This window comes from Budorcas taxicolor, chromosome 10 (assembly GCF_023091745.1).
Source record: "Budorcas taxicolor isolate Tak-1 chromosome 10, Takin1.1, whole genome shotgun sequence".
Lineage (NCBI taxonomy): Eukaryota > Metazoa > Chordata > Mammalia > Artiodactyla > Bovidae > Budorcas > Budorcas taxicolor.
The window spans coordinates 19,163,306-19,189,897 of NC_068919.1; the positions used below are offsets into that span (position 1 = coordinate 19,163,306).

At 50.6% G+C, this 26,592-nt stretch overlaps 1 protein-coding gene across 2 annotated transcripts; it reads right to left on the reverse strand.

Annotated features, from left to right (window-relative positions):
- PKM (pyruvate kinase M1/2) lies at positions 1 to 26,592 on the reverse strand. 2 transcript variants are annotated; one of them, XM_052647160.1, is made up of 11 exons: positions 26,445 to 26,592; positions 14,807 to 14,988; positions 14,128 to 14,219; positions 11,231 to 11,362; positions 10,644 to 10,830; positions 9,511 to 9,781; positions 7,631 to 7,781; positions 7,259 to 7,411; positions 3,622 to 3,788; positions 1,679 to 1,860; positions 1 to 728 (listed from the first exon to the last, which is right to left on the reverse strand). In XM_052647160.1, exons 2-11 carry the CDS (start codon positions 14,958 to 14,960, stop codon positions 622 to 624), a joined length of 1,596 nt encoding a protein of 531 aa, XP_052503120.1. In that variant the 5' UTR covers positions 14,961 to 14,988; positions 26,445 to 26,592; the 3' UTR covers positions 1 to 621. The 2 variants fall into 2 exon arrangements, with proteins under 2 accessions (XP_052503120.1, XP_052503119.1); XM_052647159.1 differs by lacking the exon at positions 3,622 to 3,788 and adding an exon at positions 4,171 to 4,337.

Genomic DNA, 26,592 nt, shown 5'->3' on the forward strand with positions numbered 1-26,592 from the left:
TGCTTCAGCTGTTGTTTATTGACATACAGGTAGGCTCTATAGCAACATGCCTGGAGGCAGCTGCAGTAGTGGGGGAAATGGAAGATGAGGGGTGAAGTGTTTGCAGCATCAGCTGGGCGGAGTGAAGGAAGAGAAGTATACGGTGCACAAGGTGAGGGAGGCTGAGGGGGTTGGAGAAGCAAGTAAGGGCCAGGGCCAGAGTCTACTTAAACTGGAACCACTGCCCCATATCTGAAGGCCCCTACTCTTGATCCCGGGCCAGGGTTGGGAATTCTCTGGATATCCATTTTCTACAGGAACTGAATTGGGTACACAAAGGAAGGGAAGCAGGAGCTGTTGCCCTCTGGGTGAAGCTCTGGGGCCTCCAGTCCTGCCTGTATCCCTCCTTCATCCCTTGCTTGGATGCAGCCACGTGAGGGGTGGTCCAGCTCTGAACTACCCCACCCAAGCAGAGTCTTAAACCCAGCCAGGTTTCACAAAGGTATTCATCTTCTTCCCTGGCGTCCCAGCCCACCAGTGCCACACGACAGCCCCAAGTGAGCACTACAAGCAATGCTGGCCTAATGAGTGGTTTGGGGAAGAGGGGTGGGACAGGGGCTGGAGGAGGGGCTTCGGAAACCATCACGGCACAGGAACCACACGCATGGTGTTGGTGAAGCCGGAACCAGGGCGCCACCCGGTCAGCACAATGACAACGTCTCCCTTCTTGAAGAAGCCTCGGGCCTTTCCTGGAGGAAGAGAAGAGAGCTGGTAAATGAAAAATTAAGCCAAGAAGGTATACACTTGGGAATTCAGTTCAGTCCAGTCGCTCATTGGTGTCCGACTCTTTGCGACCCCATGAATTGCAACACACCAGGCCTCCCTGTCCATCACCAACTCCCGAAGTTCACTCAAACTCACGTCCACCGAGTCGGTGATGCCATCCAGCCATCTCATCCTCTGTCATCCCCTTCTCCTCCTGCCCCCAATCCCTCCCAGCATCAGAGTCTTTTCCGATGAGTCATCTCTTCACATGAGGTGGCCAAAGTACTGGAGTGCCCCACAATTGAGGAAGGTCTGACAGGCCTTTACTTTCTTATACCACAAGGTGGCGCTAGCCTCACAGCCGAGGCAAAGGGAATGAGGGAGGCCTTGGTATTATTTCCTTATCACTCAGATGGCAGAGGTAGCAGGAACCTTTGGACATCATTCATTTTCTACTCAGGAAGGTGGAGAGCCCAGCCCAAGGTCACAGCTAGCTGTTTCCTCTCATCCTATGACATCCTACTTTTATACTGTGACAAAGGCCACTTGAGCACATAATCTAAATGTGAACTGGCCCCATCTGGTTAACTTTATGGGAAAAAAAAAAACAAAACAAAAAACCCTCAGTAATAAGGAAGTGCCAAAGAATGGACAAAGGTGATTATCCAGGATCCTTTGCTTTGGATCCCACTCCCAAAGAACATGAGGTGAGAACCTGGGCTGCTCAGCCTCACACCTCAAAGGTCCTCTCCCCGCCCTGAGCTTAGCCCAGGACTCCAGGGACTGGCATGAAGGAACTAGAGAACACTCCCAGTGAGGCCAGCTCTTGCCCGCAAAGGCCGGCATGTTCCTCTTTCAATAGGGTCTCAGAGAAGCCAGTGCTCTAGCACCTTCACCAGCCCCCCACCGGGAGCCCTCACTCCCAGACACGCACCAACATTCATGGCCAAGTTCACCCGGAGGTCCACGTCCTCAGCCCAGGCCTCCTGCACTGGGTCCTTACACACCACAGGGAAGATGCCGCGGTACAGGTGGGCCTGGCGAGCTGTCTGGTGATTCCGGGTCACAGCAATGATGGGGGCCCGGGGGCGGTACCTGGCCACCTGATGTGCAGACCTGAGATGGGGCAGGCAGACAAGATGGTTGAACAGTGCCCTCAGGGACTTCAGCAACAACTCACCCTGGAATCCAGCTCTGCCAGCCTGAGGCTCTGGCCATTTCAACATCTGCTCCCAAGACTGAGGGGTCCCATAACCCTGTATCTGCCATAGCAGACTCTTCACAGCTATGCTACCCCAAACCCCTCCTACAGGCCAGGGCCACAGGATCATACTGACCCAGCATGGGTCACTTGCTTACCCACTTACCCCACATGGCCTATACTTGGCAGATCCCCCCACCCCCTGAACTTTTCCATTCTGGCACAGGGAGGTAGCCCTGTCCAAGCTCACCACACCCTATTCTCTTGCTGCCAGCAACAGATACAAGCCAAGCAGCATGTGAATAGCACCCGACACTTGACATCTGCAAAAAAAAAAAAACCCAAAACAGGAGCAGAGACCACCAGGCCACCTGGGAAATCTACAAGACAAGCCTTCCCTACTGCTGTGCCCTCTCCTGACCTCACATGACCCCCAGGCCCCTGAAACAGTCCCAGTAACTAGGCTGTAGAGCCCGAGAGTCAAACCTGAGTATCTAAGCAAGGCTGAGGATTAGAAATTAAGTACTACCCAGAAGGCAAGACTAGGGGATGGGAGTGTCAGCGGGGGAGGCTCTACCTATGAAGGATCCCCTGGAGGGGACTGGACCTTTAAAGCTCACAGGCTGGATGCCTCCTTCAACACTGACACTGTACACTGGTAGGGCCTGGTGTCTCAGGAGTTGGAGGGGCCTGCCGGCAGGGGGACCTGGAGCTCAGAAGGCAAGCTGTGAGGACACGCAACAGCTGTCAGGGAAACTTAAGCCATGTCACAGCAGAGGATGCCCTGCTTAAGGCCTGGCCTCCATACAAGGCTTTCAGAGGGAAGCAAGTGCTGAAGTCAGGACTTGCTCAGAGTGAAACCCCAGAAGACTGGAACCAAAAATAGCCAAGTAGCAAAGGTTGGACCTTTTCACAAAGGTCAACCCTAACAGCTGGAGCTTTTTATCCTAAGCCCTCTACTGCGGGACTCGGCACACATCTCGTGTCCTGGTCCTAAAGGCAGTCCCACCTGCTGCTCCTTGGTGCACAGGGGGCGCCCATCTACTCCTCTCCACCTACCAACTCCGGAAACCCTAGCTGCCCCGGGGAGGAGCAGCACAGACCCAGGGAGCAAGGGATATTAACTTGAGGTCCTGGATTTGGAAGGGACTCGAGCCAGAGGCCAAGTAGAGGTCTCAGCCTGGCTGCCCGGCCCGAGTGCCAGCAAGATAGCACAGTGACCTTTCCTAGGCAGCACCCACTTATCTTTGGGACTCAAAGACAGATGGGACAGGCACACCAACCAAACAGCATTGTCAGCAAACAGCATTCCTTTTGCAAACTGGACTTTTTAAAGAGGACTTAGCTAGAAGAAGCAAAACTGGTGGTCCTTTACTTTTTAAGAACAGCTTTTCAATATCAAACAACCACTTGTCGTCAGGCTTCCTGTAGTTATCTAATTAAGTCTAGCTCGTTGTGAGGGTTTAATAAACTTGCTTTGGACCCAAATGGTTCAAAACGCCCCTAAGTGCTGCTGGGGGTGGGGGGGAAGGGGGCTCCTTCCCTGCAGGGTGCAGGCAGGGGGTCTTACCTTGGCTCGATGCCATCTGAGCCCCGTGCAGTGCACTGCTCCCAGGGGACCCAAGGCAAGGGGCTGCCGAGCAGGGCATTCCCAGGGAGCTGCTGCCACCTCCTACCTGCCAGACTTGGTGAGGACGATTATGGCCCCACTGCAGCACTTGAAGGACGCCTCCACGGCCCCCACGGCGGCGGCTTCGGTGGGGTCGCTGGTAATGGGTGACAGGCGACGGAGCTCCTCGAACAATTGCAAATGGTAGATGGCAGCCTCTGCCTCACGGGCAATCTAGGGGCAACATCCGTCCAGAGGGACGAGGGGGACAGAGCTGTCAGAGCCGTGTCACACGGGACGGGGAGGGAAAGACTCGCACAGACAGCTGGGGAGGAGCAAGTCCCTGGGTGCAGGGGCCAAGAACAGCCCGATCAGTGGAGGTTCTGAGCTGAGTGAGATCGAGACTTGCAGGAACCAGCCCCTCACCAGGTGCCTGTGACATGGCTGTGCCTCCTGCGCTGGAGGATCCTGTGGCCCTGTCCTGCCCTGACCTCCCTGGCTGGCTTCCTGCAGACGAGAGGAGTGTCCCAGGCTCAGGGCTGGGCGCTGGCTGTCGTCTAGAGTGGCTGGAGCAAGAGGCTGTTCATCCTACAGTTACCTGCCCTCGGGGCCCTACCTGCCAGACTCCGTGAGAACTATCAAAGCTGCCGCTAAACACTTATATGAAGCCTCCACGCTGCCCATGGCCATGGCTTCCATGAGGTCTGCGGAGTGACTTGAGGCTCGCGCAAGTTCTTCAAACAGCTTGCGGTGGAACATGGCTGCCTCAGCCTCACGAGCTATCTGTAAGGTTTAAGGGGAGGGGAGGCAAGGAAGAGGGAAGAAGGAGGGGGGAAGAAACAAACGAGAGACGACAACATGGAAAGACAGAATGGGGAATTAATGAGAGGAAGGTACCGTAGGTTAATTGGCTAAGTCTCTCCTTCAGGCAGATGCAAAGAGGCAGGGTGATGAGAGCCTGCTCGGGGAGGTTCAAGCGTCAATGGCTACTGTCCCTCCTCCAGAGGGGAAACGGGTTCTTCCATTCTGGAAGGACCTTTCGATTTTGGTAGGTCTCTCTGACTGGCGGTGGGGATGGAGGGAGACGATGTGACGCCAGGCTCTAACGCCTCAGCGTGGAAACATTCGGAGGCTGGGGCCCCTCCCCGGCTCCCCGGCAGGACTCGACCACGCTGCCTCATGACACAGCTCGCAGGAAGGAACAGGCCCCCCTCCTCACATGGCTGCCTGGTTACCACAGGGCTTCGTGCCTGGCCTCCTCCATGCACACATGGAGTGCTTGCTTGGCTTCAGACACAGAGATGCTACCTGCCTTTCCAGTGGCCTGCAGTAGAAGCACATTGAGCAGCGCTAGAAAGCTGGGGTCAAAGCCAAGGACATGGCTTGACCACATTCTAAGCGGGCAGGTGGAAACTGGCAAGCTTGTGAGGGGCACTGAACAGCCATGTGAAGAGACAGGTGCCTGTGGAAGCACACAGGTGAGCTTACCAAGACATTTGATTAAAACTGAATGATTGCAACACCCATGAGAAAGCCACTGGGTTATTCATAGACCACCTGCTCAGATAACACTAAGAATTAGAAAACTTAAGCTTTAGAGGGTTATAATGCAGTTATGAGCATCTTAAACAATGATGGGTGAGGGAAGAATCAGTAACGCCATCTCATTAATCTGACAGGATGAGCCAATGAGTGGCTGAATTTGCTAGGTTACAGGTTTCTTCCTGCAAGAATGGAATGCATGCGTGCAGCCCAAAAGGACAGGGCACATGGACAGGAACGAGAACCATAGCTGGTACCACCTAAACCATAGTTAAGAACATCAACTGCATCAGTTACAGGAGGAAGCAGTGGACAGTTAAGAGGGGAAGCTATTGGCCAGTGTTAACTGGTGGCATGGCCAGGAGAACCTACCTCCTGAATAGGGCCATGCAATCCCAATCTCAGTTCTAAGGTGTTTGTTCAAAGAAAAGATTGGGTGTGGAAAAACAGACATGCTTGCAGAGCTCGGAGTCTGGTTCTTAGTCTCTGACCCCAGGACAGGCCCCACAGGAACACCTGTCTTGATCTGCTAGACGTGCTCTCAGAGAATGCTGGCTTCAGAGTCAGCTGACCTGGCTCCAAACTCAAGCTCTATCATCATGTGCCCTCATCCATTAAAAGTGGGGTGACATCCACCTCACTGAGGTTAAGAACCTGCATAAGGTTCTTAGCAGACATTTTATAACAGCAGTGCAATTTAACGCAAAGGGTGTAATTAAACATATCCCATCTAATTCACTTCTTAGATAAGGCCTTGAGGTTAAATGATGTGCCCAAAGACACAAAGTCCCTAGAGTCTATCATGTCAAGGTCTCAGAGGCCGTGGGGCCACATGACTAAGCAAGGCAGTATTGTTACATATATATATAATTCTATATGGAAACCCATAAACATTAACATCAACCACTCTAGAAGGGGCCGGTTCAAGGTCACTATCTCCCAGAAGAGAGGAAGTACTCACTGGGACAGGTGAGAACCATGAGCCTGCCGTGCATAAGCATCAGGACAGCAATCATGTCATACATGGGGTGGCCATCAGCCAGAAAAACACAGCTGCCCCAAGGGCAGGAACTGGTCTCTACTGATTTCATTATGGGCAAATCCACCCACAATACCAAGGACAGACAAGAAGACACCTGTAGTCAAGATGTCTTGTTTCACCCCTGAAAAAGTATCCACTCTAACTGTCATGTCTTCTTTGGAAGCCACTCGAGCCTAATCACTTAAGACAGTGAAGAAGGAAAGGATGGTATCTAGTCCAGAGGGTTTTTGGGGGGGATGCATTGGAGGGATGTCACACAAAGGGCTTGGGGTCCTTTGCTGGCTGGAAAATGAACAGGAAGGTTAAAGAAACAGTTTGCTGAGCTATACATTATCAACAGCCACCTAGGACCCTTGTGAAAGGTCAACTGTAGCGCTCGTTTCCCCAGGCCTGTGTTCCTCTTCAGGATGCTTTAGAGCAGAGGCAGCCAGGCTATGGGACATGGTCCAGCAGAAGACCTTGGAAAAGCTAGCTCCCACAGGAGAATGAGGAGCGGCCCCTAGGGCTCCTCCAGACCCTCTCACTCCAGGGCCAGCTGGGATCAGCCAGCCTTCCACCTGTTTCTATTCGTGGGCCTGTCACCCTTCCCTTAAACCCCACTTCTAGGGTGAGTGCAACAGCTCAGCAAAGCAGGCACTGCTGCGGGTACCATGCAAGGCCAGCTCACAGCCAAATCAGTGCAGGTGACAGCCTCCAGTGCAGGCCCAGAGGACTCCGTCGGGGAGGCACTGGTGTAACAGGTGGGGAATCAAAACGGAAGCCGAACACAGGCCAGCTGGGAGCAGGAGCTCTTGGACTTTTCCAGAACAGGGCAGAGGGGCTCGGGTCCTCTAGACTGTCCAGGGGGAAGCAGTACAGATGTCCCAGGACTCAAGCAAGGGAAGGATTCACACCCCGAAGATGGGAGTGAACTGTGCTACGTGCAATGAAGGAGGCCGCCTCCAGAACAGAAGGGACTAGAAGACTGGGCAGGAAGGCAGAAGAGAAAAAAAAAGACACCTCCACGGCCCCAGCACACGCCTCCTCACTCTGCTTGTGACTTGGAGGAGGGCACAGAAGTGACACGACAAGGTGTCCCCATGTGCCGGAGTTCGCCTCCACCCCCAGCGGGAGAACCTACCAGGTGCTGCATGCGGACAGCTTCCAGGGGGTAGTCCCCTTTGGCCGTCTCTCCAGACAGCATGATGCAGTCGGCTCCATCCAAGACGGCATTGGCCACGTCACTGCCCTCCGCCCGGGTAGGGCGAGGCTTCTTGATCATGCTCTCCAGCATCTGGGAGGGGACAGAGCATTTGTGAGACGTGGCCTGGGAGGGCTTCGGACACAAGGTGACCCCGTGGAGAGCACGTATGTACAGAGTCCGGCTTTGTGTAGGTGCGTGGGGGCAGGGGAATAGGTGTGTGTATGATGTGGGGCAGGACCCGTGGGAAGACACCAGGTAGCCTCCAGAGCCTCCTTGAACAAGGACGCACGCTCAGGGGGAGGCACACACCTGTGTGGCACAGATGACGGGCTTCCCAGCTCGGTTGCACCGACCAATCATCATCTTCTGGGCAAGGAAGACCTTCTCTGCGGGGATCTCAATGCCCAGGTCACCACGCGCCACCATGATCCCGTCACTGGCTTCCAGGATCTCGTCAAACCTGACAGGCAAGTTGCAGAGACAGAGCTTATACAGAACAAGGGCCTCGCGTACGGTGACACCAAGTTTCCCGGGATTCCCTGACTTGGCCATTCTTGTACCAGGACAAGTACCCATGACATCATCACGGGGTGTTCCAGCTGTCTCAGTCCCCCAAGGGGCCAACAGTTCTGCCCGCTGGACTCTTCAGCACCAGGGGAAGGGGTGACACTTCACTGAGGGGAAGGGGAGGGGGAAGGTGGGGTTCCCCAAAATCCCATGGGTTCACTTCCTCTGCATCTCTGTCTTTTTTCCCTTAACTTTTTATTTTACATGGAGGTATAGCTGATTAACCATGTCTTGATAGTTTCAGATGCACAGCAGCGCGACTCAGCCATACACGCATGTGCATCATCCTCCCCTAGACCCTCCTCCCACCCAGGCTGCCATATAACATCAAGCAGTCCCCTGTGCTACACAGTAGTCCTGCGGGTCATCATCTTAAATACGCAAGTGTGTACAGGTCCATCCCACACTCCCTGACTACTCCTTCCTCTCATCGTTCCCCTCTGGTAACCCTAAGTTCATTCTCCGTGTTCACCTGCATCTGATGAGGTCCCTCTCAAGGTGTCTCTCTACCATCTGCATTTCAGTCATCACTGCTGGGGCAGAAACGGAACCCAAGGCGGCTGACTGCTCTTGACACAAAGGTCCATGGCCTCTTCCAGTCAAGGACACTGGAAGGCTGCTCCTTCAGGTCCCTCCCCAGTGTGTTGAAGGCACGAGAATATGGCCTTGCCTGGCCTGAAGCCAAAGTCAGCAGGTGCCCATGGCTTATCAGGATGGCAGAGGGAGGGCCCCAAATTTCCCAGTACAACGGACACTGACACAAAGCTAAGGATGGCAAGGCCGCAACAGTGGGCAGCGCGGCTCCTCCCACTCTTCCCGTGCACACACCTGACCACTCAAGTAAGCCTGGGTTGTCAGTAGTGCTGGGTTTGAGTAGGAAGCCAAGCAGGAGTAGATGTCACCCAGCTGGCCTTACTCGTGTGGCTCTACCTGGTGAGCACTGGGGAGGCAGTGGAGCAGGGCCGGGACCATGTGGAACCAGAGGAAGACGGCATGTTTTCCCAGGGAGGTGGATACCGTGCCAGAGCTGACCCAACCACCAATGCCACTGCTTGCCAAATGAAGGAGCCCCCTCCTGAGAGCCTGCTGTCTTCCCCCTTGTGGCCCCCAATTCCAGCAAACTTAGCTAGTGCAGGAGCACTACACATGGTTCTTGAGCCCGGGAACGGTGGCGACCCTGTCCCTCTCCAGTGCTGTTCCCTGGAACAATGTCAAGATGCTGGCACCCTAATCACCTGTGAAGCTTTTTTCCTCCCCCTTGAAATACCAATACCAACGTCAGGCGTGTGCACTAAGTCACTTCAGTTGTGTCTGATTTTGCAACCCTATGGATGGTAGCCCACCAGGTTCCTCTGTCCACGGGATACTCCAGACAAGAATGCTGGATGGGGTTGCCATTCTCTTCACCAGGGGATCTTCTAGAACCAAGGATCGAACTCACGATTCCTACATTGGCAGGTTCTTTACCACTAGGGCCACCTGGCAAGCCCACCAATATCATAGGATATTCTGAGTCAGTGGGTCTGAAGTAAGTTTGAGAGGTTAATTCGAATGGGCAGGTGGCAGGCTATATCTTGCTCTGCAGAGAGCTCGGCTGGGGCTGAAGGAGGCAGGGGACTTACCTCCGAACTCCCTCATGATTCTCGATTTTGCTGATTATCTTGATGTTCTTTCCTTTCTCTCCCAGGATCTTCCTGACTTCATGGACATCAGAAGCCTTGCGGATGAAAGACGCAAACACCATATCCACGTCCTGCTCCACCCCAAACTTTAGATCCTGGATGTCCTTTTCTGACACAGCAGGCAGGTCCACGGCAGCCCCAGGGAGGTTCACACCCTTCTTGCTGCCCAAGGAGCCACCATTCTCCACCTCCGTCACCAGGAAGTCAGGACCTGTATGGAATGGAATAGGTTGGGGAGGCCGAGCCCTGGGCGCAGGTGTCCCCACCAGGAGGCAGGCTCTCCCTAGTCGAGAGAAGGGGCTCTATGCTCCTTCTCTGTGCTTCCCACGTGCTCTGGGAAGGAGCACACGGTGGGTGGTGGAGCCAGGTGTGAACACTGCCAGGGTTCACACTCCAACGACTGTGGGCAAGTCCATCAACCTCTCTGTGTCTCACCTCCACAGGGATAATAGTATCTACTCATTAGGTTGTTTCAAAATTTAAACAATATCTACATGTAAAGAAAGAGCGTAGAGCAGTGCAGATAACTTAAAGGTTAGCTATCATTCCCAGGAACACTGGAGTCCTATAGACACCATGTTAAGTGGATAAAGGAGGGAAGGCAAATCTTCAAATAGTGAGGATGGGTAAAAACGCTTCTCATCTGCTCTCCAAGAGTACAACTGAACTGGAGTGAAATCTGTTTTTGAGGACAGGAGTTTATTATAAAAGGAACTCCTGGGACTTCCCTGGTGGTCCAGAGTTTAAGAATCCACTTGGCAATGCAGAGGAAGGGAGTTTGATCCCTGGTGGGGGAACTAAGATTCCACAGGCTGCACAGCCACTAAGCCCTCGAGCCACAAGAAATGAGCCCATGTGCCACAAACAGAGTCCAGTGTTGCAACTAAAGATCCCATGTGCCACAACTAAGACCCAATGCAGCCAAAATAAATATAAATAAATAAATAATTTGAAAAAAGAAAGGAAGTCCTGAGACTATATAGATTCAGTCTCTCTGCTAACCAAACAACCTTCCTATCTTCTGGCAAAGAAATTTAGAGATGGGAGCTGCAGACCCTGACTTCTGTCCCTACCTTTCTGCTTCACCAGCAGAGAAATAAGCCCGTCATCCACGTAGATCTTGCTGCCCACGTCCACCACCTTGCAAATGTTCTTGTAGTCCAGCCACAGGATGTTCTCGTCACACTTTTCCATGTAGGCATTGTCTAGGGTGATCTTCAGTGTGGCTCCCTTCTTCAGCTCCACTTCAGCGGTGCCGCTCTGCAGCAGACAAGAAAGTAAGCCACAAGTCCAGAGCTGGGCCTTCCTGGCAGGAGAAAAGCTTTTTCCTCTAGGGAACCAGGATTAAATTTCAGTTGGAAGTAACAATAAAGCCTTTTCTAACTTAGTATATATTTCAAGGAAATAACCCAAGAATAACCTACAGTGTTTCAGTGATACTAAAGAGGAAGAGATAAGCTGCTCCCTAAGACTTCGAAGTAGGTTTTGAGTGTAAAAGAGGTTTCTTTCTGGTACTGTTTCTTAGCAAAGCAAGTCAAAGGAAGACTTTCTACACTGATGGATAAAACTCTCATTTATAGACCTAAACTCTGAGAACCGTGGCTCCTGGGCTCTCTGGGTCCCCTATGCCTTCTCTCCTGCTTCTCCCCAAGATACTCACGCCCTTGATGAGCCCGGTTCGGATCTCAGGTCCTTTAGTGTCCAGGGCCACCGCCACTGGCCGATAGAGAATGGGGTCTGAAGCAAAGCTTTCCGTGGCTTCACGTACATTCTTGATGGTCTCTGCGTGGTACTGGGGGAAAAGAGGGGAGATGATAAGCTCCACATCGGTCATCCCACACAACAGGATCTAGGATTGGCGCTGAAGCTGATCACCGGGATTCTGGACCACTGCCTCCATCACCGAGCATCCTCTACCTGCTTACATCAACCTCCTCGCCTCTACTCACTTCTCGGCATCCCTGAACACCAAGCTGAGCTCTCTATGCTATACAGCAGATTCCCGCCAGCTCTCCACCCACTTCTACCAACGCCATCACACCCACTCTAAGGGCAAATCTTAGGAACTTTAGAATATTTACACCCATACCTTTAACGGTTTTTGGTGGCAACACATGTCAACATAAAAGAGGCTTGTTTCCTCCAGCCCCTAGGATTCAACAAATATCCTCAGCAAATAAAGCAGACAACTGGGGTAAAAGACCTTGTATCTGGATAATACTGCTCTGGCCACCAGAGTTAGAACGATAGATCTGATAATTCTGAGCTCTTCTCTATCGATTATAACCGCAATTCAAACTCAGTTATTTACTTAAGCTGACGCAGCCCAAGTTAAATATGTTGCTCAAGTCATGCAGGCCTGCTTCTGACAATCACTTCCTCCAGTCTGATTAGAAAAGGAAATGGAACCTGGAGAGGTGGGAATACGCCTTTCTCTGAACTAACTGACACCTGCGACAAATCCTGGCTTCAGTCTCACCTCGGAAGCCCTTTCTCTTTTCCATTAGCCATTACTGTTTGACGAAAAAAGGGACTCAGAGCCAAGACGGCAAAAGTTCCGAGCGCTCTCAGTGTGACATTGCTGATAACACAGGCTCCCAACTCAGCACTCTGTGGGCCTCATCCTTCGACCACCACCATCCAGGCGAGTGGCACCTGAGAAGACGACACGTCTTGCTCACAAGAGCTGCCAAAGGTGGGGGGCTAGAGACACTGTGGCAAAGCTGTCAGAAGACCAGACACAATAACAACAAAACCAAGAAAAGAGATCAGATGGTAGATGTTCCTCTGAGTGAAGGACAGAAAGCAAATCCAGTATTCTGCTTAGCAGAGTATTAAAAACGGTGTAAAGTTGGAAAAGCATGTCTCAGCAGTTTGTCAAACTGTAACTGTTTACATTATATAACTAATATTTCAGATCAGTTTCCAAAACTCTGATTTCAGGGGCAACATAATTTCATCCTGGTCAAAAACCTCAAATTAAACCCACAAGGGACTTCCCAGGTGGTCCAGTGGTTAAGACTCTGTGCCTCCAAGGTGGGGGCCCTGGGTTTGTCTGATCCCTGGTTGGGGAACTAAGATTCTGCCATGCGGTACGGAAAAAGAAAACAAATTCCAACTCTGGGAATAGGAGTCAAAGCACAGATAGTCACTAAATGCCTCTTGCAGTTTAAGAAACTAACCCCCCTGAGCCAGCCCCCTCCAACAGGTGCAGATGCCATCCTCTCCCCCTGCCATTTCAGAGCTGTGTATTATTTTACTGGATGGAAGAGGCCATAGAGCCCAGTTAAAGGTCAACTTCCTGAAAGCTATTTCTGCTCCTTCCCCTGCACACAGCAGACCCTGGCACAAGTCAGCAGGAGGGATCAATTGTGAATGGACCTTCACTGGTGTCTCCAGCTCTCTCTCTGGGCTAAGCGCGGGTTTGCAGGAATGCCTAGTGACTGCTGCGGAGGACTTCACCTTTGGGGAATTCAGAATGCCATCTGTGGGCTTCTTAACCTGCCCCAGGGTACCTGCTGAGCGTATTTCCCCTGAACTTGGTCAGGTCCCTGTGACATTTGGAGGCTACAGGCTGTTTATGGAACATGGGTGAGGGAACCTACGAGGAACACTCTCATGTTTCCAGAAAGGAGGCGTACAGTTTTTGGATTGCATTTCCTGAGGCTTTATTTTTAGTTTAAACTTATCACCAACTTTCAAATGCCAGAGGGCAACCCCTTACCCCTTGACCTTGTAGGGCAGCATTTTCTTTATTCTGAACAGGGAATAGAGTCCAAGAAGAGCAAGAGTTTGCCTGCCCCCTTGGTCTTCTATCGATGCCAGTAGGAAACCCCATGGCACTGTTCCTCAGGCAGCCCACACACCCCTCAAAATGAGCTTGTTCTGATCTTGGGAACAGAAGCACAATGGAGCACTTCCCAATAGCTGTCACCTGGTCCCAGGGGTCAAGTCAGCTCATAAACAGCCCCAGTACTAACACACTCCTCCCAGATCACTGGACAAGTGTGCTGACTTTATTTTAATGTCCCAGAACTCCTGGGAAGGGACAGGCTGGGAACACAATGTTGATGGAGTGGGGTACTACACGCCAGGACCCAGTCCTTCACTTGCAATAGTGGAAACCCTTCTCTGGGACCTGTCCCATTTATCATGGGTCTAAAATAAAAATAGGCCAGAATAACCTGCAGGGTGACTTACTGGTTCATCATTGCAATTATGAACTGTTATAGAAACCCTGGTGCAGAAGTGTCAAGCCCCATGGCTTAAGAGGGGATTCCAGGAAAACCCTTCCATGCGTTCCATATCAAAGGCTAACGGAGCACAGGTGTTGGGGAGAACCATGGCCGACGACAAAGCAGGTCATCTTTGCTTAAGGAGACCTGGCCACTTGAGATGTCAGGGGTTGGGGGGAAGAAGAGCAGGGATGGGCTAGTGAAGACAACCTTGCCATTGATTCCCCGCTTTTTCTTGCCTGGTCCACTGTGGCTAAATAAACATGGCATGCCGACCCTGTTTCCTACAAGCTGCCCCAGGGGCCACACCATCAAGGCTCACCTCGTGGGTTCCATGAGAGAAGTTCAAACGAGCCACATTCATTCCAGACTTAATCATCTCCTTCAATGTCTCCACTGCTCGTGAAGCTGGGCCTAGTTCAGAAAAAAACAAAAAAAAAAAGTTTGAAAGTCATTAAGTGTTCATTATCCAAGAGGATTAACGCTTCAAGTGTGCTTCAGCTTAAAGAACTTTTAATAACCAACGTAAAATGTAGCCAGCCGACTATGTTTTCCCCGAAGCCCAGTCAGATGTACAACTACAGCATTTTGGTTGAAGAGCCAAGTCCACAAGATCTTTCCTAGGTCTCTGAGATGCTCACAACCAGTAAGAATTGCCATGGAAAACACCCTCTAAATTTTACCTTTAGAAGAACACATAAAGCATATGAATTCCTTCCTGCAAATTCCTATGAACTCAGTTTGAAGAACGAAATGGCAACCCACTCCAGTATTCTCGTCTGACAAATCCCATGGACAGAGGAGCCTGGTGGGCTATAGTCCATGGGTCATAAAGAGTTGGTCAGGTCTGAGTGACCAAGCCCATGACTTCATTTCCCCTGAGAATCTCTCTGTAGCATCTTGCTCAGAACCCAGGTTTGCTACATTTAGTCTTTTGTGGGGAGAAAAGCTCACTGTCTGAGGAAGCCCTTGTTTCAGAGGGAGTGGGCACCTGCACTCACCAATGGTACAGATGATGCCGGTGTTTCGGGCAGTGATGGGCGGTGAGTCAATGTCCAGGCGGCACATGTGCTCCAGGAATGTGTCGGCCATGGCTGCGTGCAGCTGCTGAGTCTGAATGAAGGCCGTCCCAGCGTCGCTGTGGTGCTTTGACATGGCTTCTGATGGCTTGGGTCCAGAGGAACTGGAGAGAGAGTGTGATCTGTCTGAGTGGCTAATATCTATCTTGGCACAGAAGCTGCTTCCTGCTCACACATTAACTCAACAAGCATGCTCTGTGCACAAGCCACAGGCAGCCCCGCCGCGCTCTGGCTACGTGGGTGCTCAAGTCGGGCCACGGGCTCACATTATCATGAGCAAGTAGGAAAGACCCCAAAGAATAAGTCAAAACCACATTCCCAATGAATGTACTTCCCAGGCACATGTTAAGCACACACCTCCCTCACACTGGGATAAAGTCTATCTTGACAACTTCCCTACTAATCCTGTGAATGGCACCATTTATATGCACTGCATGTTTCCTCAAAAAGAGCCAATCTTCCAGGGACACAGGCAACTCACCCCTAGCTTAGCACTGCGGTCAATCTAGATCTTTTTGTGAAAAGCTGTCTCAAAGCTATAAACATCTGCTATGGGGTGCGGCACCCATACTCTCTAACAGTCCCCACCCAAACCCAAAGCAAGCTTCCTGGTCGTGGAGACACAGCCACTATTCAGATAGCCTCCTAGTCCTGGAGTCCTAGGTTTCACTAACCCACAGGGACACATTAAGTCCATTCCTCGATTCACCCTAGGCTGGACAGTATGCCCCTGCCCACTGAGAGGCAAAAAACCCTCCAATCCCTGGACAGGTAAGTCCAACCAGAACCAAGAATACAAAAATATTTTTTCCCCAGGAATCTGTACTTAAAAACTACATCTGGTACTTTCAGTCAGAAGGACTTAAGCACACTCAAAGCAATTTGCATCAAACCAAGGATAACCACAATGGTCCTAGCCTGGCTCTAAAATTATTGCACTATGAAGAAATTAACACTGCTTGTCAAATCCTTTCCAGGCTTATCTTCTGACCCGCCACCCATTCCCTTTCTAAGTCTGGAAAGCACACCACTCACAGTAACAAAGACCATCTGTTCCAGGTAATTAATCAGCCCAGGTCACAAGCCTGACCCAGGGCACAATGGCTCAGACCTTTGTTTTTCTTCATTGCTGACTTTACAACTAAACTCAGTCAGTTAGTTAGCTGATTATAGACGAGACTTGAGAAGCTTCCAGGCAGTGTCTGAAGACTCATCAGGTAAGCATGGGAGCCAGAAGCTTGCAGTCCTCATCAGAATGCCATTCCTTTTTGCAGGTTTTCAGACTAAGGGCTGCTCCTTCTCAAATCCTCGTGCCTAAGTGCTGCACCAAGGCATAAGAACAAGCCTTCCTTTCACCCTGTCCCACCTCCAAAATCTCAGGGCTCCAAACCAAGGCACCCCACACATGTAACCCTTACTCTTTCTCCTCCTCCATCCTTGACTGTGTGGCCTCTCTGGGTGGCTGGAGCACAGCATGCATCTAAACCCATCTGACACTTTCAAACAGTCTGGTAAATTTCAAGAAGCTCTGTGATCAGTTATAAGTGAAGCTCCTACAAGTTGTTGAAAACCGATAGCTATAGATCCCCAACTGCACCTTTAAAAACAAGAAACTAAGACACCAGCCAACTACTCCACATGGCATATACACCGTTCCTTTCGACGTATATCTCCTAACTCCCCACCACATAACCAGGTACCAAGATGAAAACAACACTCTCTCCTCCATGACCCAGTGGTTTTGGATCTCTTAGCACCAAGACCTTGGAGGTAGTCCGTGTCTGCTGAATGATGTTTCAGAGCACCTATTAATGCCTCCATGTCAAATCGAAGTTATAGCTCTGCCCCCTCCCCCACCAAATCTGAGAACTTCTGAATCACCGACAGGATGGCCTGGGCAGCCAAGGCCCCTTTCCATGCACTCAGGGTGGAAACTGGGCTTACACAGTAGCACCCCCTATTCCTGTGGTGTGTAGGTGCGTCTGGCTGTGAAAGGAACACCACTGAAGAGATGGTTCCCTTGGTGGCACACCAAGGCCACTGGAACACACAGGTCTCACTGTGGCCTCCAGGCAAATGGAGTCATCCAGTGTGACCTCAATGAGTGGGTGAAAGTAACTCTTAAAAATCATCAGTTGGGGACCTCACTGGCAGTCCAGTGGTTAAGACTCCACACTTCCATTGCAAGGACCATGAGTCTGATCCTCAGCTGGGAAAATAAGACCCCACTGCTACATAGTGTGGCCCCCCAAAAAGGCATTCATTGGATCGGCTCTAGACCTGAGACATCAGGGTCTCCTTGCAAAGACCCCCGACTGGGGCCACTGATTATTGTGTCATACCTTGTGTTCTCTGGGCTTGGGCTTCCGGTGACATAATGCTCTTTTTTTGACTCAGGGTGGCTCCTCGGCCCCACTTGCAAAGACTGCTCGGAGCTGAGAAAGGTTTGCCCTGCAGAGCTGTACAAGGATTAAGGTAAAAGCTGAGTGCAACTAAAGCTCTTTGGGGTAATGGAGAAATCATTACTGCTACTTAATAACCAGGCATCCAAGCAGTGGTAGTTCCTAGAGATTCGGCTATGTTATAAATTAATACGCAGAAGTCACCCAAGAAAATTCTCAGGTATAAGAGCTGTCAGTGGCTCCTTAGCAATGCTTTATCCCCTCCCCTATAACGTCTCTTTAAACCTTGGTTTATTAACATTTCACTATTGCCCCGCACTTTTCTTTGGGAGGGGAAGCACTAAATTAAACATACATAACTGGACCAGAAGGATACCCACCAAAATATTATCAGCATATTATCTGGGTGGTAGGATTACAGCAAATTTCTTTCTTCTCTTTACTAAAAAGTTTACTGATACTACTTTCATAAGAAAAGTTCTAAATGTACCTCTTTGAAAAATGACACATTTACAAGCATCCTGGTAAAAATGCTGGAATTAAAACAAAAGTGAAGGTCCTCGTGCCATTATTCAACTGCCACTCTATGTACTTCAGGAATATTCTAAACATGGTAGAGGTGGAAAAAATGCATCTTGGGCCCTAGATCACAAACTCACAGCAGGATATTTTCACTGACTAAGAAGATCAGCCTTAGGAATTCTCTGGTGGTTCAGTGGTTAGGACTCAGCGCTTTCACTCCCTGGGCCCAGGTTCAATCCCTGGTCGGCGAACTAAGATCCCGCAAGCCACATGGCACAGTGAGGAAAAAAGAAACCCGAGTCACTCTAATACAGTAGTTACCAAAGGATGGTCCGTGAGAGCAGAACTTTCAAAGACATTATTTGCCTTCTTTAATGTGCTGGTATTTGTACTGATGGTGCAGAAGCAATGGGCAGGTAAAACCTTGATTCGTCCAGAACCTCCAAGTTGGGGGGAGGAAAGCTAATATGGTCCATAGGACAACTCTGTGCCCCAAATCTGAGTTACATGCCCAAATCCAACAAACTTCTCTTCCTGTTTAACCTGCCCTCAAGCATCAGAGCAGAATCTTTGTGACAAGGATATTCTAGTACAGAAGGGCTGCCCCAAGAACAGAAGACGCTATCAGCAGATACAATTAATATACTGGGCTCAACCACTAACCCTATTTCATCATCTCAGATTAAACCTGAGGTCTACAAGCTCTGATCTTTTGCTCACCCAGGCTACTAAGTACAAAAATAACAAGTGAAATTTTACTTGCCATTTGAGTGTGTGTACCCACCAGCAATCCAAAAAAGCTGGCTTGTCAGCAAGTCTGTCCAGATTCCTGAGATCTCACCATGTCCTTAAAGTCCACTACCAAATCAGAGCCCTTGTCACCTGCCCAGGTCCCCAGCTGGGTTTCCATTCTCTCAAGCATTGCCCCGGAGCCTCTCATGAGCCTCTTCTCAGGAGCACAAGATGCCCATCCCCACCTAGAACAACCCCTAGACTCTCCCCCAGCCTCTGGACAGTGCCTGCCAGCACACATTGCCCAGTTCATGCCAGTCTGACTCATTCCTACATCCCCCTCCTCAGGAGGCACAGACATGCAGAGCCAACCTCCAGCCAGCAGTGGAAGCTGGGCGTCTCCACTGATGGCAGCAAATGCCGTGCCCGGGTACGGGAACCTGAATCTTGAGCCCGAGCCCCTGCTGTAGCATCCTCCTCAGAGACATTTCTCCTCTGTGAGAAACAAGACACCATCAGAGGCCTGAGAGCAGCTGAAAGGACGGAGCAGGCACAAGTGACAGCTCAGCTCCACGGGCCCCGACTCCCACCTCTCCTTCTGCAAGTGGCTCCTGGTCTCCTGAAGCCAGAGCTCTGTTCATGCCAGACACAAGTCTTGGATCACTCTTTAGAAACCAGGGCGTAGAAACCATAAAAGAAAAAAAATACCCAACACATCACTGAGAGCCAGTACTGCTGGCAGGGTGTGCTGGAAGGATTCACGCTTCACTCCACCGATTCAAGCTTCCACAAAAGCCCACATCATTCTGCCCTAGTTAAAGCCAGCTTGGCCTATGAGACCACATCTGCATAAGCCAACCCTTAACCAATGTGTGCTCTGATGCCCATCTTACTACACAGGCTGACTCGATGATGGCACCTGCTGCCCACGACTGTGACATCAATTTGCTATCTACATCTCCATTGTAACTGAGTCTCCAAGCCAGCACGGAGGTCTGATTCCCAAATCTTTGGCACACCAACAACCATTAGAAAGTTTTCATCACAGTATGTTGGACAGGGACTTTCCTGCTGGCCCAGTGGCTAAGACTCCAAGCTCCCAGGTTTGATCCTTGGTCAGGGAACTAGATCCCACGTGCTGCACCTAAGACGTGACCCAGTGAAATAAATAAATATTTTTAAAATGCTGGACAAGGCATTCAGGTCAGTCTGCGCTCTAGAAGCTCTGTTAGTAGATGATGGAGCAACAAAATATAATTCCCAAGACTGGCCCTTATCTGACAAAGGCAGTGACAAGATCAAAATGGGTGCCAGGCCAGGCACAAAACCTAATAAGGTCTGGAGTGAATACTCAGCTGTTCATCCTATTTGTTGCTGTCGGTCAGCCGCATCTTACATCTTACTCTTTTGCGATCCCATGGACTGCAGCCCACCAGGCTCCTCTGTCCATTCAATTCTCCGGGCAAGAATACTAGAGTCGGTTGCAACTTCCTACTCCAGGGAGTAGGGATTGTAACTGAGTCTCCAGCACTGGCAGATGGGTCCCTTACACTGAACCACCTGAGAAGCCCTTCATCCTCCTACACAGTTAGAGTAATGATAACAGTATATTTGCATATGGAGTGGGGCCAGGACAAGCAGTTCTTAGCTAAGAGATGGGAATATTAAGTCCATTCTCTCCTCAACAGGTCCCATAACAGAAAGCATAGTCTGGTGTTACCATGTTACACAAAACAAAATGAGCCCACTGTAGGTTTAAGTAAAATTCCCTCGCTCTTTTATTCAGGGTTAGAACTAAGTGACTTAAATATTATACATAGGAGCCCAAGGTCCTATTTCAAATCTGAGTGTGCAATAGGGCACAAAAGCTGATGCTAAATGAGCCCACCCCTATAAGGACCACTCAACAGGGCAGGAAGTCCTGAGTCAGAGAAACTGCTACCATTTCAAATGCTGAGGATTTCCTGGTTCAATCACAGATGCCCAGAGAAGAGACCTGGTTTCAGTCTGGAGGAGGAAGTGGAGACGAAGCTTTTGCTGAGTTGTGCTCCTTACTAGACTTAAAATTATGAGGCAGTGCTTCAGGGCATGAGACTGACACTTTGGAAGCACTAAGGGACCTGGGACCCTGATTCAAGATCCTTCCAAGTCAGGAACAACACCAGGGGGAGGGATAGCCTCAGAAAAGGGAGGCCTTGGCTCAGTACTTAGAGGAGGAGCTGCCCTCCATCAGTCACAGCTGCAGGGAGAAGAGGAGCGGATGGGAGGAGGAAGGGCATGCCAGATCTCCCAGAGCACTGACCTACTTGGTATGCCTGGTCTCCCTACAGTGACCACCATATAGGTTTGCTTGTTTTGAACTGAAGAAAGAAACATTAACATCTATATTTCTGCCACCCAGAACTGACCATTAATATTATCCAAGGAATTCCCTGGCAGTCCAGTGGTTAGGACTCCATACTTTCACTGCCAAGGGCTGGGTTCAAACCTGGTTGGTGAACTAAGATGCTGTGAGACATGGCCAAAAAAAAATTGTTCGTAATCCAGATTTTTAGACTTAAAAAAAAAGTTTCCAATTCATTTGTCCTCCATCCCCAGGTGGTTCCTCCAACCCTTCCACATTGCCTCCTAACACCCAACCAAGGTCATGAATTTTCTATCCTTATAGTTCATCTAAGGGTGTCTTATCTCTACTCAACACTATGATACTGCTGCTTCTATAATACGCTAAGTAATGCACTGAAAGGCATTATCAAAAAACTTGCTTTCGCAGCATACTTAAGATCTATCCAGTAGGCACACAGCTCTAGTTAATTCGTATGAACTGCTATACTACCCCAGTGCGTGACTAGACCATCTATTTATGTATTCCCTTATTGGTTGATCATTTTCCCACTAAGCCCAATTTTTCCTCATTAATCAATACTATAATATTTCTCCTAGTACATGTCTCTTTGTGCAGGTGTGGTTTCTATATCCAGAGGTGTATTCCTGGGCCACACGGTATGCTTGCTTTCTGTTTTACAAAACAGTGCTTAACTGCTTTCCCAAATGGTTATATTAATTTACAGCCAACCAGTAAAGTGAGTTCTTGCCTTCCCACACCTTTGTCAACACTTGACACTGTCACACTCTTACAGCGTTTGCCCATCTGATGGGTGATGTGTTAATCTGCTCTCTAACAAAATAACAAAAGGAGGATATCAGATATCAGGATAGGTTTCTTTTGAGTCTTTACTTTCCTGCCTCTTATCTAGACTAAAACTTCAGTGCTCCTCCAAAATGTTGTATGGCTTGGTCTCATATGCCATGACTGCACTCATCACCTGAGAAAGGGGTGGTGTGATACCAGTCATCTACAGTTAAATATTATCTGTTGGCTGATTAAGCGTTTGGAAGGGCTGGGGCTCCTTTCAGATAATTTTTATAAGAAAAAAAAAATTTTTTTTAACTGCCATCAGCCGAGCTGGTCCATACTCTGAAATGCCAGGAGCAGCAACCCTGTCATCGCTAGTCTTGGCATCTCCCCGACTAAAGCCCTTGTCCGACTTCCAAACACAGCTTGCTGGCGTCAGGAAAGAGAGGCTTACTGGTCCCCAGGAGTTTTGCCTATAGGGAGAAATGGGGGAGGGGAGTCAGAGGCCACCAGAAGTACTGCAGCCTGGCTCTCCGCTCTCCCTCCTACGTGTAGACGGGCACAAACCAATATAGGAAAAACGGCTGCAGGGGTGGGGTTGGGCCACTTGGTGGCCCTGCCCACCTCCCCTCCTAAGCTGAGCAGTCATAGGAGGAGGTCCAAAGGTTCAGCGGAGTCTGCACACACTGCCACTCACCACCCGTCCTGGCTCACCTCCCCCAGAACAGCTTCTTTAACAAAGCCCCAGATAATCAGCCTATTCATTTATCTAGTCCTTGGCTAGTTTGTGGTTAAAGAGAGAGAGGGGAAAAAAGCAAGTTTCCAGAAAGTATGGCAGAATTAAGAATGGTCTTCATTGGGAATTCCCCGGTGGTCCAACGGTTAAGACACTGCACTTTCAGTGCCCAGGGCCCACGTTCAACCCCTGGTGGGGAAACTAAGATTCCCACAAGCTGTGACACAAAGCAATGCCCCCTCCCCCCACCACAAAGAGTGGTCTTCATTTAGTTCTATTTCTATCTGTACAAGAACTGAAGCTTAAAGTGATGATTCAAGGTCCCATAGGACTGGTCACGAAGTAAATCACTTACATGTCTCACAAGACCCTCACTCAACAGTGTTGCAAGACAACTCTGCTCCCATGGATGCCTCATTCCTGTGGTGCACCAGTTAACTGGGATTTGACTGTGGATATTCCGGATGATTCAGAAATAAAGTTAATGTCAAATGAGTCATTCCCCCCCACCTTCAGTCTTAGCTCTTAGCCAAAATAACACACCCTTACTTGCCTTTATAAAACCTGAAGACAAAAACTTCTGTAGACTTGCATTACAAGCCTGTAATGTAAGAATTCGGAGAAGGCGATGGCACCCCACTCCAGTACTCTTGCCTGGAGAATCCCAGGGACAGGGGAGCCTGGTGGGCTGCCGTCTATGGAGTCACACAGAGCCGGACACGACTGAAGTAACTTAGCAGCAGCAATGTAAGAATTGCATGTTTTTCTACCTTCCTGCTCTCAAACATTTCCCCATTTCTTTCACTGCCTCAACATTAAGAAATAAGCAGTTTTAAGAAATAAAATGGCATTTCCTGTGACCCCACATTAATGTCACAACACTCAGGGCACACAAGCACCTCCCCTTAGGTGTTAGCTGTTTGGAGTAACAGCTATCAAACTTGCCAAGTCACTGGTGCTGCAATTCCTAAAGACCCAATAATGCTTTTGGTTAAACTGTGAATTCAACACTGAAATTATTTACTTCTAATGCAGTGCTTAAAATGAGAGCAGCTCTCCTATATATAAGACTAATGTCCCTCCATTTTGGCTCCAGTCTAGTAATGCAGAAATGAGTTCAAGGACATAATATTTAAGTCATCGTTATTCATCTTCCCTACAATGCTTATTCCCAAAAGGGTTGCCACATCCATCGCACAAGGCTCAGGACAGGTGTGCAGACTATCACTGGGGCCTGAGGCTCTGCCACGTGGCAATTAAGCACTGTCCAGAGAGCCTGGGGGCCTCCACTATCTGTCACCTAGCTGAGGCACTCTTAACTGGGAGGAATGCATACTTCATTGTTTGACTCACTGAAAGGGGAGAGGGGATTCTTAAGCCTGCAAAGACCACAGTGGTTTCCCCACTCACCCAACGAAGACAGTTCTCTTAAAAGCGGAAAAATTCAAAGGTTGAGTCATCTTCCCTACATCCTCCCCCGCCCCACCCCCAACACAGATCTGGTGATGTTACATACTCCTCCCCTCAGAACAGCTCCCCCTGCATTCCCAACAGCATCCTCAGGCAACCTGAGGGTGAATTATTTGCTAACAATGCTGTAGAGTCCCGACCTAGAGCCTCCTCTACACCCCAGGGAGCGGCCACACCCTGCAGACAGCAAACAAGGAGCTACTGTCCTTTGCCTCTTAATCTCACACCAGCTGGCTGAGCAAATCCCAGAATGCTACCCGGAGTAGATGCCAATAGAACCTCAAGATTTTAGTCTTAGGTTTGCAAGTTTGTTTCTAATCTTATAGCCAAAAGCTATAATACCAAAGGCTGAAAGCCATCTCCCTTCTTGCCTTCCTTTGGCTAGAGGACCAAAGAGCCCCTGTTCCAAGTGGAGAGTAGCAAGGTAACATTGTTAGTTACTTTGCCAACACTGTAGCAGGATCCCTGAGCGACTGGTTTCTAGGAGATCTCTGGTATTTACATAGAGCCTGACTCCCAAAGATGAAATATGACCGTTTGGGGATGGCAGCAAGAAGAGGAGCGCTCGAGTTCAATTATAGATGAAGTCATTGGGCTCAGTGACCAAAAGAATACATCTGGAGGCATCGCACCAGAGATTAGACACTGCACCCTGCATAGACACTGCATAGATACTCAATATGTATCTATGTAAGTGTGTATATAGCGACCCACCCTTTGAACAACCAAGATGAAAAAAGTTAAAATTTTCACATGGGAAACTGAGGTCCTGAGGCTGAATTCCCCCTATTATTCGTATCAGTATGTAATGAGTTAAACCTGATTCTGAAAGCCTGTTTTCAGCTTCCCACTGCCTCTGTCCGTCATGTCTGGACCTCAGTTATCAGGCTCATTTGTATGGGGGAGGGTCAGTGTCCCGGGTTTGAAGAACATAGATAAGAAGCCAAGAGATGCCAACCCATTACTGAGTCTTCAAATAATCTTCAGACTGGAAGGTGCTTTTCCGCTTCATCAAACCCCATGTGATGCCACCTGGTGAGGCCTCCTAAACCCCGACAGGAAGTGCGTACCTTCCACGTGTGGAAGCACGTGTGTACCTTCTTCACGGCACTTATCAGTGGTAACTTTTACATTCGTTTCCTAATCGGACTGAGCTCTGTGGGCTAGGACGATTTTAGTCAATCTGGTCTGGTCTCCACAGCCCTCCCCCAAACAACTCTTTATACGAGTTTTTAATGAATGAGCGCATGTACGTGGCACCAAGCTCTTGATATATTTCTACTCTCCTCAACCCGCGGCCTCCGCGCTCTACAATCGGGCGCATCTGTTAAGCAACGCTGGTAAGTAACGTGAAGCAGAGGCAGGGAGCCAGTTGAGTGCCTCGAACTCGAGGAGGCCTCTGAGCAGCATCCAGAAGCTTGTCGGGCCGGAGATGATGCTTGGTCGGTAACGGGCCCGAGGGTCAGTGTTTCTTGAAGCCGAGGAGCGGGTGCGGCAGGGCGGGTCCGGCGCCGCTACGTGCAGCCCCGCCTCGGCGGGATGGAGCCCGGGACACCGCCCCCACCCCCAACGCCCCCCGGAGCAAGCGGAGCGCTGCGGCCGCACTATCGTATTCTGGGCGGCACAAAACAGGAACGCGCCACTGGGCAGCCACCCTTTCTTCCTCTGCAGCGGGTTAGACCAAGGGTTATGTAACTCTCTAACTGCGCCTCCGGCCGCCACTGCATCCATCTCCGGGCCGCCTGGGAGCCAGCCTGCCCATCCGCAGACCAATGCACTTCGGGAGCTGACCCCGGAACTCCAGCCCCGGGCTGGGGAACTACGATGGAGAAGTGGGGGGCAGGAGATGGGTGGCCGAGGGGCGGGGACGGAGAGCAGGCGGACGTGACCAGAACAGAGGGGGAGGGGCGAGGAGGCTGGTGGCGCGAAGGAAGGTGCGCAGGAGAGGGATGCGCTGGAGCGGACGTGACCAGAGAGGCGGGGGAGGGGCGGGAGCCAGGGCGTGAATGAGGGTAGGTACAAGAAGGGGACAGCAGCTGAATGGAGGAGGAACAGGGGAGCGGAGCTTGGGGAGTTTCAAGGAGAAGTTACAAAGAAAGCATCAGAATGAGGGGGACACCGACAGGTTGAAAACAAGAAGCGAGTATTAAGGATGATGGGAAAGGGACGGGCATAGGAGCAGAGTGGAAACGGGGGAGACTGACGCATGAAAGGAAACTATCAAATTAGGAGAATAAAGGGAGGAAGAGGAGAGCGAGACCAGATCGAAGAGGGAGGAATAGTGAGGTGAGAATGGGACCAGAATGGGGATAGGAGGTCAGGGACTGGGGCAGGAAAGGGGCTGGCTGACCCATGTGCCTTCGGAAGAAGCGGGAGCTGGGGGCTTTGAAGGAGATCCTAGGCACAAGCAGCCTTTCTCCTCTTTTCTGATCCCAACCGGGTGAGCCCAAGATGCTCCGGCTCCTGCGCCATCCTGGGTCCGCAGGCGGGCCAGCATTCCGCACTGCCCCGGGAGACGGAGCCCCGGTGGGGACGGATGGCCCAGCCTCTCCCCACGCTCACCTCCGACGTGGTCCGGCTCGGGATGCGCTGCTACCGCTCACAAGTCCGGAGGCTCGCGACGCGTCGCTCCAATGCGGAGATCCGCTGCCTTAGCCTCAAGGTTATCCCGACTGTGGGCCGCCGCAATCCCTCCGCCGCCCCGCCTCCC